This window comes from Typopeltis vanoorti, chromosome 23, assembly GCF_054136105.1.
Source record: "Typopeltis vanoorti isolate ZY-2024b chromosome 23, IOZ_Tvanoo_1.0, whole genome shotgun sequence".
Classification (NCBI taxonomy): Eukaryota; Metazoa; Arthropoda; class Arachnida; order Uropygi; family Thelyphonidae; genus Typopeltis; species Typopeltis vanoorti.
The window spans coordinates 29928350-29942211 of record NC_143571.1 but is presented as its reverse complement, the minus strand read 5'-3'; the positions used below and the strand labels follow the sequence as shown (position 1 = coordinate 29942211).

The 13862-nt window shown below is 35.6% G+C and overlaps 1 protein-coding gene across 5 annotated transcripts in view; it reads right to left on the bottom strand.

Moving 5' to 3' along the window:
• LOC150093724 (cGMP-inhibited 3',5'-cyclic phosphodiesterase 3A-like) overlaps positions 1 to 13862 on the bottom strand; it is a 289278-nt gene that overhangs the window by 18302 nt on the left and 257114 nt on the right. For all 5 annotated transcript variants that reach the window (XM_090412778.1, XM_090412781.1, XM_090412779.1 and 2 more), the window contains exons 6-7: positions 8321 to 8432; positions 6083 to 6205 (exon numbers count right to left, since the gene is read on the bottom strand). In XM_090412778.1, the coding sequence (XP_090268904.1) occupies positions 6083 to 6205; positions 8321 to 8432 (235 nt within the window). The remainder of the gene's footprint in view (positions 1 to 6082; positions 6206 to 8320; positions 8433 to 13862) is intronic.

Genomic DNA, 13862 nt, shown 5'->3' with positions numbered 1-13862 from the left:
TTCTATTATATTTAAATAAATTTTTTATTTTAAATTATTATAATTACACCATTATAAGTTTTACATAACTTAAATATTAAAGAATAAAAGCTGATGGGTAGCTCTAAGACCTACAATGTCTAGTTTACGCATTGGCTATATAAAGGCCAAAAATGTGGATGAAGGTATAAAGATACGACCTGCAAAGGTAACAAATTATAGAAGTTTGACTAAAGAAATGGACGACAGAGGTACCTTCTCGCTCAGTTCGGAAAAAAAATTTAAAAGTGGTCCTCCGTGGGTCTGCGAAGACGTTGATACAGAAGAAATAGCTGCTGATCTTAACTTGCAGGATCTGCCTCCTGTTAAGGTCAGCAGAATGTACATACAATTCCGACAAGTCTCCCATGCTGTTAGTCCTTGTAGAGATTCATAACATTTACAAAAATATTTACAACTTAAAGACCATCTGCGGGCTTATCGTCACACCAGAACCACTCCGGAAAAGGGCATCTTCTGGGCAATGCCACAGGTGCCAAAAGTTTGGCCATGCCCAGAAACTATGTAAAGCTGAATGTCTGAAATGTGGGGATAGCCACCCAACCAATATCTGCACAAAGCCGAAAACCACCCTAGCTAAATGTGCCACCTGCAGTGGCCCTCACCCTGCCAACTATAAGGGATGTATTCAGCACCCGAAGAACAGACGGATGGAGACGTCTAAACAGTCCGCCTCCTCTAGTACAAGAAAACCAGAGGCCCCCTGCACCAAAGCCGAAGGCTCGGCGACCATAGTCGGAGGCCTTCAAAGATAGAGGGACCCAAAGGCAAACAAGAAGTTATGCTGATGTGGCCTGTATAAACAAGTCAACACTAGAACAGCATCAGCCAGCAGCAGCTACAAACCTGACAGCTGTTATTACGGCCTCTCTAGCAAACATGCTACAAGATTTCAGTCTGTCAAACCCTTCAGCAACCTCTACTAAAAGATTCCTACGCGAAATGGCCTCAGGAACAAAATTCTGGAACTCCAAGATTTCACCCATAGATATCAAGCAGATATTATACTAATTAGCGAGACACACCTAAGACCTTCAGATAGCCCTAAAATAAGGGGTTATCTCCTCTATAGAAACGACAGGTTAAACTACAGAGGCGGCGGCACTGCCATCTTCATTAAAATTTTATATCAAACACCATTATGTAAACAACCCTCCAACCACTAACCTTGAGATCACAGGCGTGGAAGTATTCACCAGCTTGGCTAGCACACAAAATCTACTCAGCTTAAAACTCACTTTTAAAAACTTTACTGCATTCTGATCTAAATGCCATCTTAGGCGTCAGGGAGTCCACCGTTATTGCCAGGGACTTAAACTCCAATCTGCCTGGAATTGCAGGACCACCAACAAGAATGCTGCATCTTTTCCAACTCCATAGGATCAAACTATGCCGTTGTGGTATACCCCACCGAACCAACTCATCTTAGTACGTCTGGCACTGCTGACATCCTGGATATAGCTATCCTGCAAGATATTAAACTTCAGTACAGCTTAAAGTCATTGAACAAGTTGTTATCTGATCACAACCCAATTCTACTACAGCTGGGAAAACAAGAATACCTGTATCCTCCCTCTCACTAATTTATATCGTGGGAAAGATTGTCAAAGTACTCAGGGATTACATTGGACCTGTCCCTCACATACAAAAGAAGATATAGAAACTGCAGTTAGAAGCTTCACCGAACAAATTAACTCCGTCATAACGGTAACCACCTCTTACAAATCTGCCCACAAGCCTGGTCGTTTGCCCGAAGACATTATGAACTTGATCAAAGAAAAGAACGGAAGCTAGGAAAAGATTTCACAAGACTCGCGCGACACAAGACAAAACAGCTCTTAATAGATTAAATGGGGAGGTGAGAGATGCACTCAAAGCACACAGAGACCAATTATGGGAAGAAAAGTTAGTATCTATCTCACCTACTCTATCTGGAGATTACTGAGAAATATCAGAAACCCAGGCAGATCCCTTTCCTTATACTCTCTGACCAAGATCTTGTTCACACAGATGTCGAAAAAGCAGAAGCCATAGTAAAAAATTTAGAAGAGCAGTGCAAACCTGCATATGAAAACTTAACTTCGATCACTTGTATAAAATTCACAGACAGCTCAGACACTCATTAAAACTTCCCGATACCAGTGCTGACCATATTGCACCCACATCATCTGCTGAAATATATAATATTATTAAAAAATTTAAAGAACAAAAAAGCTCCTGGGCCAGACGGCATCACAAATAGGGTGATTAAGCTGCTGCCCCGAAAATCTGTAGTGTAACTGACCATAATAATAAATGCAATCTTAAGATTTCACTATTTTCCTACCACCTGGAAACAGGCCGATGTATCCCCTATACATAAGCCAGGCAAGAACCCACACCTGCCTCAAAATTATCGTCCAATGAGTCTCATCTCCAACCTGAGTAAGGTTGCAGAGAAGGTCATCCCCTTGCGACTTCAAGCTTCAGTAAATGAACTAAACCTCCTTCCTAAAGAGCAATTCGGTTTTCAGCAACACCATAGTACTACCCAACAAATCCTCAGAATAGTTGAATATAATTACCACCAGCTAAAACTGGCGCCAATACACTAGAGCTGTTTTTCTTGATCTATCCAAAGCATTTGACAAAATATGGCACTTCGGATTGCTACATAAACTTATCTCAGCTGGTATTTCACTGAAAATGGCACATTTAGTTAGATCATATCTACAGCACAGAACCATGCAAGTCAAGATCAATGGTACTACCTCATCTCAGCGCCAAATTTTTGCCGGAGTACCGCAGGGAACCCTACTGGCTCCATTGCTGTTTTCTATATACATGTCAGACATTCCGCACAACCCAATGTCATCCATCATGGCCTTATATGCGGATGATACAGCATTATTAGTCAGATCTCTTCGGCCACACCTCATCACGAAAATGCTTCAATAAAACCTGCTAAAGTTAGAAAGGTGGTTCTCCAAATTGGGACTGCAAGTAAATCCCCCCAAAAAGCTCAGCCATTCTCTTCACGAAAAGGTCGATATCTCCTGCAGGAGACGTCTTACTATTCAATACTACAATTCCCTGGAAGACAGAAACAAAATATCTGGGTGTGATGCTCGACAAAAAAACTAACTTTTAACCAACACATCAAAACTACGTGTGCAATTAACAGGAACAGCAAGCTAAACATGAGAATCAAATTGCTTTTATAGCAGCTGATGATTCGTCCCATACGCTTCTCCAGCCTGGAACCATACAAATATTATCAAACTGCAACGTGTACAAAACAAGTGCTTGCGAATGATTCTGAACTCCCCATGGTTTTTCAGAAACAATCAACTCCATCGAGATACAAATATTCCTTATATCTTCTCTTTCCTACAAACTTTAGCAACAAAGTTCTTCCTAAAGACGTCCATACACCCCAATGATCTAGTTCGGCAAGCTGTAGCCTACGAGGTACCAGACATATTCAAAGACATATTTAGTTAAAATGGCTTTCGCGCAAAAGCCATTTTAACTTCCTGTAGCGATGCATAATCTCCATGCCAATCCAGGGCGAGCAAACTGCTCATAAAAATTTTACTCTCACTGTAGCCGTAACAGATAGCGGGGAATATGAAAATCATCTTGCTTCACCCCTAAAGACATTAATGTCAATTGTTTAATTGTATTTAATTATATTTAAAGTGCTTCTAAGATAGTTTCGACATCTCAAACAGATCATTTGAAAATGTTTAAAGACACTTTCATAGTTATATTTAAGATCTACGACACTTCAAACGACAAGTCTCTTCAATTAAATGTATATTATATGTGCATAGATACATTATATGTATCTCTTCAATTATATATATATATATATATATATATATATATATATATATATATATATATATATATATATATATATATATATATATACCGTATATATATATATATATATATACAGGGTGTTCGGGATAAATTTGACATATTTATAATTAATATCCCGAACACCCTGTATATATATATATACAGGGTGTTCGGGATAAATTTCACATATTTATAATTAATTATATTTTTCCGTAAGTTACATGTATTAACACACACTTCTCTTCATTTAAAAGTTTGGACCCTTCTTCATTCATATACAAGATGTCAGAAAGGATGGATAGCTGGAACCCACCTGAATCATGGAAGAGAATAACTTGTATCATGATGATTCGTGCCCGCCATCAAAATAAGGATATTACGACTGCTGCCCAATGCTCCCTGAATACAGTAAAAACAATCAGGCATGAACTAGAGACTTGCAATGGTGACTACGAGGATGTAGCAAGAAGAAAGATCCCTAGCAGACGATCTGATTGCGTTCGTACAGCAGAATTCCTCGCAAATCTGCAGGAACAGGTGTTGAAGAACCCTGGCATTGGAATTCGGGCTTTGTTCGTGGAGTTGCTAACTGTAGTCAAGCCCTGGATAACAAGGGTAGCCAATGGTAGGCCGTATGTATGGCAGCAGGATTCGGCCCCTTGCCACACCTCTGGGAAAAGTCAAAAATGGTTGTCTGAAAATTTCTACGACTTCACCAGTCCAAATGTTTGGCCTCCAAACTCACCAGACCTTAACCCCATGGATTATTTTGTATGGGGCGCAGTTGAAAAAGACACCAATCGCACTTCCAGTAATACAAAAGCCCAGTTAATGGATAAAATTAAAACAGTTTTTGCGGCCCTTCCCAGGGAGACTGTAGCATCAGCTTGTTCGAGGTTCCGAAGCAGAATTGAAGCTGTGATCGATGCTAATGGTGGTTATTTTGAGTAAATCTTGTTGATAGTATTGTAATTAACTCTGCCTGTAATGTTTTTTTGTCAATTCATTAAATTTAATAGATACAAAGAAGATTTTCTTTTTCCTTACGAAACTGTCAAATTTATCCCGAACACCCTGTATATATATATATATATATATATATATATATATATATATATATATATATATATATATATATATATATAAATATATATATATATATATATATATATATATGGAGTGAGTGCTAAACTTTGACCTTTCTGAGTGGCTGTCGGCAGTTGTTGGTAACAGCAAAAGGATTGTTTCGCGCTGATTTCTGAATAACATCAGATTGATGCATTATATTAACATTCAAAAAGACCGCTGGGAATTATGTCTACTGTAAACAACGTTCATTTGTCCTTCGACACCAATTTACAAGAGTGAATTTCACAGAATACATTCGTTGTTATTTGGTTGGAGAATCTCAATGTGATTAAATCCTCTACTGACTTTACTTTTTAAGACATTCTTTTCCATACTACCTTGCATGTTTCATTTTAAACTAAAATACAAGAAATAAAAAAAGTAAAATATGCATCGTATTACTAGATGTATGATTTCTTTTATATACATACAGTAGAGTTTGAAGATATTCATAGACGCATTTTATTAAAGAAGAAGACGGATTTTAGTCCGTCTTCCTCTTTTACCATAGTACACATAATCATATAGTATAGTACACATTTTTGAAAGGTCCTTAAAAGGACTGGCTTAAAAGGGCGAAACAAGAATGCTTTTCATCTTCCCCGTTATCTCTAGAGGACAGTGTAAGGATAAGGTGTTATGGCGCTATATAAATATAAATATAAATAAATAAATAAATATAAATAAAGCTCTGATCATGGCAGGAGGAAGTAATAGCCGAGCCTCAGTTAGAACTTCATTGGCTACAGCATTGCCATCCATTACCCTCCAAGCGTATGGTGTCCTCGTTCCCTCAGGTAAAAAAAAATAATAAAAATAAAGACTTGTTCATATCTAATAAGGTATATATGATAAAATATTTTTGGTGTTTTTGTTAATGAAAATTATATATTTAATTAATACAAATTTTTAAATGAAAGTTTAGTTTATATTATATAATAATAATTACTATAATATTTTTAATCAAAATATTAAATTGATAATAACTAATCTAGATTTCGTCCTACAATCTAGAATCTGCCCAAAACTAGGACAAAAGATAATTGCAACTCGTTAATATTTCAATTACCTGTTGTTTTGTACAATGGAGAATCTGAAGATTCTGAAGGAATTTGTGCGAATCCGGGAATAGGATGAGAAGTGAGGTAGTAAACACCGTGGAGCACATCGGCAGCATGCATGCGATTGTGATCTGTAAATAAACGAAAATCATTCTTGAAGAACAGATTTAAGAGTGTATTTAATCTTGAAAGGAAATACTTTTACGATTTATCGCCTCTCTACACACAAAAAGATGAATTTTTAAAACTTCTTTTTAGTAGATATACGAATCGAAATAATGTATTATTATTATTAATTCTAGACTGCTTTAATTTTGAGATACTTTTTTTTTTCAGTTTACTCCCATTTTTCCAAGGTTTCCTTCATCTAAAATTCATTCCCCGTAGCTCCTTGGAATGAAAGATGCCTTTTTCGATCAAATAAAGTTCAGTTAACGGAACATAAGTTGAAAACAATAGCACAAACGAAAAGTTAAAAATAAACTCTTTTACGAGAATGTGAAAAAGTCTCAGAGGAGAATTATTTATTTTTTATTCGCATTGATTAAAAGGCAATTCGACTACCTCGCTTTTTTTTTTTTTTAAATTTTAATGATGTTCATATTGACGTTCCTAGTTATTACCTAAAGACATCTAATAGATTATGCATCTACTGTTTTCAAATTACAATACATAATGATGTTTTTTTTTTATTAAGCACATAAAATAGGATTATATGTTTATAAAAATAATAATCCTATTTAATAGAAGCCATTTGTTTTTTTCCTCCCTTATACATAATGTAGCGTGCGCGCGTGTGTGTGTGTTCACGCAACCGATTTTGTCGGTTTTCATGCTGAAGATTCCCAGTTACTGGCAATAAAAAAACTCTACCCCTTCGTATGAGACCAGCACACTCAGCTTTTCGTGAAAAGTCCTTATGAAAGGTCCTCTCGTAATCACAGGACTCCAACCTTGCTTTTTTCCATCCAAACGCTATCACCGCTTACAATAAACTAGGAGACTTTAAATACAATAAGAGAAAGTAACAACATCGTTACTGAATGCTAATATTTGTATCACCATGTGAAACGTTTAATATATTTTTATTTTGGTTTCAGTTGCTGACAATCAGGGACGAATTCTCCATGCTTGCTGCTCAAGCTCATTAATTGAGAAACAATTAATATTTATTTGTTAATTTATAAGCATTCCATTTAGGCTTTTATTTTTGTAGACAGAAGATGTCTTAAGCTTGCGCGGCAATAATTGAGCTTTGCGTTGTGTATCGAAGGCCGATGCTTGCTCGTCTGGTTAAAGCTACTGTACCTTGGCTTGCTCGGTTGTAGGAGCTTCCAGGTCCTCGCAGCAGCACTGTGATTTCATGCGCGCGCATAGCCATTTCATGTCGTCTCACTCTGTTGCTTAAACACAGGCCATACGCAGTCAACGTAACTCTAGCCAGTGAGCTTCAGCCAACTTGGGAAAATTAAGTTACAACCAACTTTTTATGACGATGTTATTGACCAGTTCATGAAGAAGAACCGTAGGGTAGAATTTGTATTCAAGTAGCTAAATTGAAAAAAATAGAATATCATTTGTAAAATAAATGTTGTATTTGTATGATTAAATGTACATAAATTTCTAAATATATAGTTTTAAATGGTCAGTAATTCATTATTCCGCTAATCAGACTTCAATCACACCTCTCACTCCCTGAATGATAACAAGAGCAAGCGTGAATTTCAAAACCAGCATTCGCCCCTGTTGACAATTTACTTTATTCGCATTTTTAGTATGCTTTCCAAATGAATTGATAAAGGAGGGAAAAATAACGGAATAAAAGGAAACATGGAATTGTTTTTAAGTTCAGTTTAAAATAAATTAAATTTTAATTATTTTCAACAAGAATCATCTCATTGTGGATCTGTTAATCGTTTTTATTTTATTTAGTTTTTTTTAATACTGTGGGTAAACTGAGGAGACAAACCTTAATTCACATTAGATGAAGTTTATTTTCCACCTAAATTCCAACAGATGTTTTCAACCAAAGGAAAATATGTCGTTCTATCAAACGCACGCATGTAAGCTACTGAATTGATGGTTTCAAATAAAATAGTTCATAACTACAGGGGAAAAAAAAGCATTTAAAAATAATATTTCATCTACTATCCTTTATCCATTTGAACCACTATACAGATAAGAATATTGGCGACTTTTAAACTTTAAATAAATAAACACAGTCGACTCTAGAAACAATGACTTACAAGGTTTCTCTCTGTACCCATTCTCTAGTTGGTGAAAGTAATTTAAAAATTCTTGTAAAGGAATTCTGAAAGCCTCAAACAGCCCAACTTCCAGGAAGACACGATAGCACATCTGTAAAAGAAAGAAATATAAAAATGCTGTTAGAAGAATATGATTATCAATCTACTGGATTCTCATAACCATATTTCTTTAGATTTTATTAATTTGGGAAGTTCCAGATTATATGACCCCACGAGTGTCATTTTTATAGCTTTGTTTACAAATCCCCAGTTATTCTTTTCCATACGAAGTGTTATTATAGATATAACTTTGCAAACACTTCGGAGATTTAAGTGAAGATGGTAAAATTCTTCAACAAAGATTAAACCCTTTATTTTCTTCTTAGAATGAAAAATATTCTTAATGAACTCGGAGTTTTGGAGCTTACTTCATTAAGCTAAATAGCAGAATGTAATGAAGGTTCTTTAATCACTTCTTAGGCACTGAAAAATGTAGCCAACGTTGTTAAGACTTTCAGAAATGTGAGCAGCTTTCGATAAAAAGCAACATTAGGCTGCATTTCTGTTTCCCAATAAAAAAAAAAAAGATATGAAATATATAACATGAAAGTAACTTAAGCTTAATAGAATTTCATTTAAGTGAATCAAACTATGTGTAGACTTACAAAGATTAATTGGAGACCATAATGAAAAGAGATTACGCCGAACTATGATTCAACGTTTGTTTTCATACAAGAAACTCCAAATTTCAACGAAAGAGGGTAATTAATATCCAATATATTGTTTTATATAAGTAGGTAATAAACAATGTTCTTGTCTTTGAAACTTTGTTTCCAAATAAAATTTTAAGGTTCCGTTTCCTTCATAATGTGCTTCTGATATTCTGCTACTTAAAAGACACGATCTCCAAAGTATTAATTTATTTGCTTTTATTTTTTGCCCATTGGACCTGACAGTTGTTTCGAAATGTTGGCTCTGTCATCAGAGACGAACTCAGAATATGTAGAGATGGATTGGATCGTTTGGATTACTGCAGAAACAACTGAGCAACTACAGGCTATCTTGCCTCCTTTGAAGGGTGAAACCAGTTTTCGGAATGGAGGAAAAACGTTGCCATCTCTGTATGGGACCAGTTAGCTCTACTCCATTTGAAAAATACGTTGTATAATATGAGGGATTTGGAAAAGGAAAATATACAAACTCTTTGGTTATTGTTCTTATATAATAGTAAGAAGAGCAAAATTAACTAAGTCATGAATACAATACGTCTGGTAATTCCTCTAGAAAATTCGGAACCCGAATTTTCTAGAGGAAAAATCTTGCTACCTCCAAAAGACAGTTTAATTAGTTGAAGCGTTGCGCATACCTGCCATCGAATTAGAAACTTCCCAGAAATCAGTGATTTCCGTATAGGCATGCGACTGCAATGCCGATCCTATTGAATTCCCTGCACATAGTTCGGTGAGAGATGGGTTGGGCTTTCATTAAATATTTCGGTTAATTGCTGCACACAGGAAGTGTGCAGCAATTCACCGAAATATACCGAATAATAATTGACCGAAATATTTTCCTATCTGTCCGTACAAGCCTCTCAGACGATGGCGATCTCGTATCTGGCAGACTGTCTAAGGAATTCAGTTATGCCTCTTATACAAGAAATGCGGATTGTTTTCCCACTGATTAAACACCCAGGATATCTCGCCTTTTGAGAATCCAGTTAGCTCTACTGTTTTCAAAATCGTGGCTCCAGCCAGATCCACAATAAGCCCTCTATCGAACTTTGAAAGATCTTTTGTTTTTCCCATTTGAATCAACACCATTGATGATTATTGACGAGTAGCATTCTTAATAGTTGCCTAGAACACGTGGTGACGCACGTGACCAAGTAGTATTTTGCATAAAGGGTTCGAATTCTGTGACCGGTAAGTGTATAAAGGTTTCTCGCTTTCTAGACGAGATTCGAACTCTAAGGACCCTTTGTAATTCGGATGTGTTTAATTTAAGCAGCAATATCCAAGTCTGATAATTCATAAAATCGCTTCTCAAGCTGATCACTTTCGAAATATTTCAAGTTTCGAATACTGTTTTCAAATAAAGTTTCAATCTCAGTGTTTGTCTACTTGGAATGCAACAACAATCGATATTTACATCTGTTTCCTTGAAATAATGTAAGTCATAAGTCAGGATTAATTTTTGTTCTACTTCATTGATAAAAACAGCTTCATATGCAGAATCGGAAGTGACTAACCACTGGTAGTTTTGTAATATTGTAAACTGTTCATGTAAAAACAGCAATTGGATTTTACTTATCTCTTGTTTCTGAAACTGGGGTCGCGAAACTCTAAAATTATTCCTTATTTTCATTTATTCATTTTGATATGCATTTTTAATCTTTATTGATTACACTGGCCAACAAAAAAATTTTTTTTCCTGCTGATTATGATCTGACACTTGTTTTTATTAATATGGGTGCGCTGATTTCAAATATCAAACCCATTTTTCTCTATCACGTCAGGTTTTTCCTCTATGGCATTTTCTTTTTGCTAATTTGTAAGTTTTTGATAGTTTTAAGGAGGCAGTACTATTTAGAAGATCAAAAAAAATCGATTTTTTAATATTATTTACTGAAAGTATGTACTTTTAAAAATATGTTCCTAACTTTTTATCAAGGCATTCGAAAAATTCCCGAAGATATAGCCTATTATTTAAAGCGGTGCGCAGATCGGAATTGGAGCGCTCACAGCTCTCGCTTGTTAGTAAACGAATCAATGCGTAAGAACCTGCAACGGTACGTACTGGCGCTTTGAATGCGAGAGAGGCCGATAACCGACCTAATACATTTAGGTGATGAAAAGTAGGCGATGACAACTGCCTAAAACAAATGAATGCTATATGCGTCATAGCGGACAAAGAACGATCGAAATCAGTTAATCGTTAATCGATCGTGAAAGTATGATGAGCGCTTAAAACGTTTCAGTAAAGTCTCTGGCTTTTTTTGTCTTGTTAATTGCATGTTAGTCGGCAGTGAAGAGAATACATCATGTCTACTACTCGAAAATGTGTCAATAGTGTAGATTCCTTCTGCAACATTTGTGGTAGCTTTACTGTTCCCAGTCAAAGGACAAATATCACTGATTTCGTTAAGAAAGTGTACTTTGCATACGTTGACGTAAAACTTGCAGATCAGGACAAGTCATGGGCTCCAAATAAAGTGTGTAAGTCATGTGTAGAACATTAACGACAGTGGAGAAAGGGAAAACGCCAAAAATTAGCTTTTGGCATTCCAATGATTTGGCGTGAACCGAAAAATCACGTAGATGATTGCTATTTTTGTTTAGTTCAGACTTTTGGTTATAATAAGAAGAATAAGAAAAAAATTGTGTATCCAAATCTCGACTCAGCAATTCGGCCAGTTGCTCATTCCAATGAAATAGCCGTCCCAATTTATAAAGGACTTCCTTTACTTGAGAACGAGCATGATCGGGATATGCCAGATGTTCTTGAGGAGCAAGACCCGGATGTTGATTTAGACAATGAAAATTTAATTTCTAGTTCTGGACCGCAACGTTTTACTCAAGCGGAAATGAATGACTTGGGAAGAGATTTGGGCCTATCAAAGGAATCATCGGAATTGTTAGCTCCAAGATTAAATGAAAAAAACTTACTGGAGCAAGATACGAAGATAACTTTTTATCGTAGCAGGGAAAGTAATCTTATACAATATTTTAAACACGAGTGTGGGTTTGTTTACTGTAACAATGTGTCCGGTTTACTAACTGAAATGAGTGTTGTACAATATCATCCAAATGAGCGGCGTTTATTTATCGACAGTTCAAGCAGAAGTCTCAAGTGTGTCTTACTACACAATGAGAATGTATATGGCTCAATTCCTATTGGCTATTCAGCCCACTTAAAGGAAACATATGAGGACATTAAAAAGGTTCTGAAGTTATTAAAATATACAGACCATAACTGGATCATCTGTGTGGATCTTAAAATGGTGAACTTTTTACTTATCTTTCAAAGAGGATATATAAAGTTTCCTTGTTTTTTATGCTTCTTGGATAGTCGAGCTAGAAACCAACACTGGAGTCAGAAACATTGGCCTCTTAGAATATTCTTAAATGTTGGAGAACAGAATGTTATAAATCAACCTTTAATCGACAGAGAAAAAATCATTTTTCCACCTCTACACATCAAACTAGGTCTTATGAAGCAGTATGTTAAAGCTTTAGATTTACAAGGTGACTGTTTCCAATACATATGTGAAACTTTTCCACGACTTAGTTATGAAAAAATTAAAGCCGGTGTATTTGATGGACCGCAAATTAAAACTTTAATGAGAGACCCAAATTTCATCAACTTTATGAACGAAATTGAGAAAGAGGCCTGGACTTCATTTACGATGGTTGCGAATAATTTTCTTGGAAACAAAAAACCGTGCAATTACAAAGATCTAGTGGAAAAAATGCTTGAAAATTTCCAGCGCCTAGGTTGCAACATGAGCATGAAGCTTCATTTCCTATACAGTCATCTTGATAGATTTCCTGAGAATTTAGGTGGTGCTGTAAGCGATGAATAAGGCGAAAGATTTCATCAAGACTTAAAAACTATGGAAGATAGGTATCAAGGAAGATGGGATTCTCACATGATGGCCGACTACTGTTGTTGTATTCAAAGGGATTGCCAAAACAGAACACACAGCAGAAATTGCTACAAACAAAAATTTATTCCCTGGAATTCATGTGTAAGTAAAATTGTTATTTTTTTATAAACATTCTTGTAATTTTTAATGAATATTGTTAAGTAGTTATGTATCTAATTATCGGCCTCTCTCTCTCGCATTCAAAGCGCCAGTACGTGCCGTTGCAGGTTCATACGCATTTATTCGTTTACTAACAAGCGAGAGCAGTGAGCGCTCCGATTCTGATCTGCGCACCGCTTTAAATAATAGGCTATATCTTCGGGAATTTTTCGAATTTCTTGATAAAAAGTTAGGAACAGATTTTTAAAAGTACATACTTTCAGAAAATAATATTAAAAAATCAATTTTTTGGATCCTCTAAATAGTATTACTTCCATAAAACTATCAAAAACTTACAAATTAGCAAAACGAAAATGCCATAGAGGAAAAACCTGATGTGATAGAGAAAAATGGGTTTGATATTTGAAATCAGCGCACCCACATTAGTAAAAAACAAGTCTCATATAAAAGTCAGCAAAAATTGTGTTGGACTGTGTTATCATTCATGCAATGGGTAGTATATATTTTGAATATTTTTCTGATATAAAGGGCCAATAAATGAAACGCGGAGGTACATTTTTGATATAGCTCATCGTATTACTTTGCATTTGGTAACAAATAAATAATCTTATATTGGTTTCCTCAAATCCAAGTTATCTGGTGTTTTGTCACAAGAGGTGTTAGCCTATTACGTACCAATTTCCTATTTTCTTTCTCATAAATATAAAAACAATGGAAAGAGTATCTTCAAGAATGTGCAGTTACATTATTCTATGAAGGAACCACATAAATGATTAA